General features: G+C 42.8%; 1 gene segment (V, D, J or C); it reads right to left on the bottom strand.

Moving 5' to 3' along the window:
• Positions 1-406: 406 nt before the first annotated feature.
• On the bottom strand, positions 407-3,705 carry LOC119901642. The segment is given in 3 exon segments: positions 407-466; positions 3,258-3,568; positions 3,657-3,705. Coding segments are annotated over 3 exon segments (417 nt in total).
• Positions 3,706-4,448: the final 743 nt, after the last annotated feature.

Raw genomic sequence — 4,448 nt, 5'->3', positions numbered from 1 at the left:
TCTCTGTGGAAACTCTTACCAGTGAAAGAAATTAGCAGTCTTAAAGACAAGCTAGACGATCTGGAGAACAGAGCCAGACAGCAGAATCTAAGGCTGGTTCGATTCCCGGAAGGTGTGGAAGGGATAAACGCCATCCTTCAATAATACTAATACTTCACTAATACTTGACCAAGAGACCGACACTCTGCTCAAAATCAAGCGAGCTCACTTTACACTCCAGCGGCGACCCGATGAAGGTAGCCTCCCCCGGGCTCTAATTATCCGCCCATAGACGTGATGAAAATCCTCGATGCAGCATGGAAGAAAAGATCGCTCAAGTACGGTAACTCAGACATCATGATATTCAGGGACATGTCCACGGCTCTCTATAAGAAAAGGAAAGCCTTCACTTCGCTGGAAGAAAAAGCTACATGACAGCAGCATCTCCTTCAGGCTTCTCCACCCCACTAATCTGGTCCTGGACCTCCTGGAGGGACGGTGCACCATCACATCCCCCGTGTGGGCGGGACACTACTTGGGGAAATATCATCCAGACGTACTGGCATGAACCCGTGACTATCATGGGCTCTGGTTAAGTGACTGCAGTTAGGCACATACAGGTCGCATTATGGCCTGGAAGTGTTCTTGTTTATTGTTTGAGTGGACTATAACCTGTTACATGTGAGATAACCCAAGCCTAGATATGTTCTATTTATCTTCTTTCTTCTGCAACTAGTCACAGGATGGATAAATTAAGGCCTAGCAGTATCCTCATTTCACCTTATTCTTATTTCCCCTACCAGACTATCTGAGTGCAAATTTTCACATACCCTCTGTTCTATATGTAATTTGTAATGCTGTCAGCGACAAATAGTGTCATCTGAACGAACTTTCAGGACTTCTCAAGACTTACTTGAGAGACTGTGGACACCTGCTCGGAGTTATTCTTCTGAATTTACAGAAGCAGAGTTCCCCTTCCACTAGACTATATAAGTGAATTCTGGAGGTGTTTCATAATGGAGTTGTGGCCATTCAACTTTGTACTCCTTGACCTTACTTGGGTGGCTAGCTCATCGTCGGAGGAGACTTTAACCTGGTTCTGGAGCCAGCTAAGGACAGATCCTCTCCAACTTCTAAATCTTTATCCTCAGCAGCTAAGGCCCTTAAAAAAGAACTAGAAGATCTCAATTTAATCGATGTGTGGAGAGTCAGACACAAATCTCTTTGTGAATACTCTTTCTATTCACACGTACATAACAGTTACTCCCGGATGACATTTGTTATGCACGCAGGGAAGGAGCATCTCGTTACCTCGTGCAAATATTTGGCTAAAATACACTCAGATGATGCTCCTCTCCTGCTCCACGTGACCAAGCAGAACCAAAACAAAAAACCCAAACGTTAGAGGTTCCCCATTCATTTGGTCCGTGATGAGGACTTCATCAAATGAACTAATGAACAGATTGATTTCTTTCTCACCACAAATGCAGGTTCTGCTTTCCCAAAAAAAAAAAAAGAAACAATGTCAATCTAAAATGAGGACACAAACACCTGTCTGAAACATCCAATCTGCAAACTGTACACAACTTCTGTTGGAGCCCGAAACCTGGTTAAACGTACAGACCCTCACTACCCATAATGCTCCTGTGAATCCTCCCCCAGTGTTTCATTAGCAGCTGTAACCACAGTGACTCTGATAAAACAGGAATTAGCAGAATCCATCTGATATGAAGCTGTGGTTTGAATACCACTTCCCTCCTCTTTGAAGAGTAGTCAGATATCTGGGTTCAGGTTTTTGTACAGCCTCTTCTACACTTTGTATCACTGTGTTTCTAGAGCACAGTAGTAGAGAGCTGTGTCTGCCAGGGTTAGATCTCTGATGGTCAGTTTAGTTGATGTTGGTGATGTTTCAGATTCATATCTTCTATCAGGAATATGTTCAGCTGTGTACAATTTTGCTCCTTTCCAGAGTATAAACTGAGGTGCCTGAAGGTCAGAATGGTGTTTGTACCAGTAAAGGGCAAGACTGGTAGCAGTTGTCTGATAGTTGCATGTGAGTGTGACAGATTGTCCTTCTCTTTCACTGACTTCCTCTCGTTCAGGAGAGATTGTGTCTCCAGCTATTAGTCCTGGAAAAAGTAGAGCAAATGAAGCCATTAGACTAACATTGTTCATGAGGCTGAGAGGAGAAGACAGTGGAAAATGGCAGCTGTACAGTGTTACTCTGTGGACACAAACAGCTCAGCTGTTTCCATAAATCTTTAGAAAAGAATAAAAAGATGTTGTGCTTTCTATCTTACCAAAGAAAAGAGCAGCAAGAATAATCCCCAGCCAATGTTCCATCTCTACAACAAGGTTTAAATCAACAGGAGAAACTAGCTGATGTTCAACATTCAGTCTGAGAATTGTTCTCTTCACAGCAGCAGTTATTATTGACAGAATGGTTGAACACAGTGCAGAAGTAGTGCACCGCCTACTTGATAATGTGGCTCAGCTTGGATTAACAGCAGCTACAGTGTCATCTAGTGGCCAATCAGAATCAGACCACAGAAGAAGAAAAGATGCCACTGAAACTTCAGACTAGTCCAGCAGCATAATCCAGTTGTCAGCTGATGATCTGTTTGTTCAGCATTTTCCAAACTCAACATAGTTAAAGACTCTACTTCTGTGCTGCGTTATCACCTCCCCACATCTCTGAAGTTGTGGATTTACAGCAGCAATTAACAAAGTGATGCTACAAACTGTTGAGTCACCTTTCAAGCTTACAGGTGGAGAGGATTTGATAGTGAAACGAGACATTTTCACTGGAATATTCCTTCACACTAACAAAACCCACATCTGGATGCTGAGATCAGGTCTAGTTTCTGAGTACAGTCCAGTATCACATACAGAGTCTCACTGGGTTTTACATCCAGCAGCATCAGTGAAGACTCCCCATACTGTCCTGCCTTAACATGGAGGAAAACTGATGGAAACCTCACGACAGGAAATTCAGGGAAACCAAGATGTCGGTGTGTTAAGATTATCAGGAATTTAAACAATATGTTATCTACATAAATAACATCACTCTCCTTATTGTCAGTATGTCAGAGCTACAAACACTCTCCTTTTATTGTCAATGCCTCATTTTTCATCTAGTTTTCATCATCAGTGCAATGAATCCAGACTGTATGATAAACTGAAGTTTAACAGTGTGACTCCTTCTAGTGGACGTTGTGGAGTATTCTGTTGTCTTTGCTCCAAAGGTTTTTGTACAGAGTTTTGGTGTTTCCTGTCACTGTGGGCTGCAGAGCACAGTAGTACACAGCAGAGTCAGACAGCTGAAGCTTCTGGATCTTCAGAGGAACTGATCTTGAGGTGGAATCAACTGTTGATGAAAACCTCTCCTTAAACTTATCCTCTGTTTTCACATCGTTCTGTTGCATGCGACTCAGCATGAATTTGGGGCTGTTGTTTCCATCCTGTTTGTACCAGAACAAAGCTGGACCTGTGTAACTCGTCTCAAAAGTACAGCCAAGTGTAACTGTGTCTCCTTCAGCAGCAATGACATCTCCTGCTGGCTGGGTCACTCTGTCTTCTCCTTTACACTCTGGGGAAGAAGAGAACATGCAGAGGAAGAGATGGATCAATAAAGATGATTGATTAAAGGAGAACAATCAGTAGGTTTAAAGAGTTACCTAGCCAGAGAGTCAGAATCAGGATGTTTCTCAGCCAGTGGTTCATGTCTGCAGTGAGAGGGGAGGAGAGAGAGGAAGAACATTGATACTCTGATGGATCTGGGCCTTCACATCATTGGCCCTTCCTCTTCATCATCTGTTGAGGAACTCTCAACATTTACATCTCATTTACATCTCAGCTGTTTAGCTGATGCTCTTATCCAGAGCAGCTCATAATGAGGAGCTTTAACATGTGAACTTTCTGTTACAACAAAGTCTCTTTAACCACCTTTCACCCTGGAATAGTTAATTCATCAACATGGGTCTGTAATCATTTTAGTTTGTCTCATCATCAGTGATACCAAAGCATTCTGTGTAGAAGAAGACTTCCTTGTGGAGTGCCTTACTGTACAGAAATAGCCTCAATTAAACACCATGATCTGGATTAACTGTGTTTTATTAATAACAGGAGTAATATTGTAACTTGTCATTAGATTGTGTTGTCAGAGTCCACTTGGTGGCACTGCTGTTCAGTAAAAGGAGGAGCTGGAGTGTGTAAATCTTCATAGGAGCTGTCAGGTTTTTGCACAGAGTTTTGGTGTTTCCTGTCACTGTGGGCCTCACAGCACAGTAGTACACAGCAGAGTCTGTCACTGCAGCAGAGGAGATCTGCAGATCCAGATGTTTTTCTCCAGACAGTTTAGTAGAGAACTTTGTGTCTGATTTCAGAGACTCTGCTGGTCTTGTGATGTTGAGCCCTGAGATGTACATGAGAAACTCTGGTGGTTTTCCTGGATACTGTCGATACCAGAA

The sequence above is a fragment of the Micropterus salmoides genome, unplaced genomic scaffold (genome assembly GCF_014851395.1).
Source record: "Micropterus salmoides isolate LMB-PRFRI ecotype aquatic unplaced genomic scaffold, ASM1485139v1 Ms_hic_scaffold_14, whole genome shotgun sequence".
In the NCBI taxonomy this organism is placed as follows: Eukaryota; Metazoa; Chordata; class Actinopteri; order Centrarchiformes; family Centrarchidae; genus Micropterus; species Micropterus salmoides.
The sequence above is the reverse complement of the archived record's forward strand: the minus strand, read 5'-3'. Positions and strand labels throughout refer to the sequence as shown.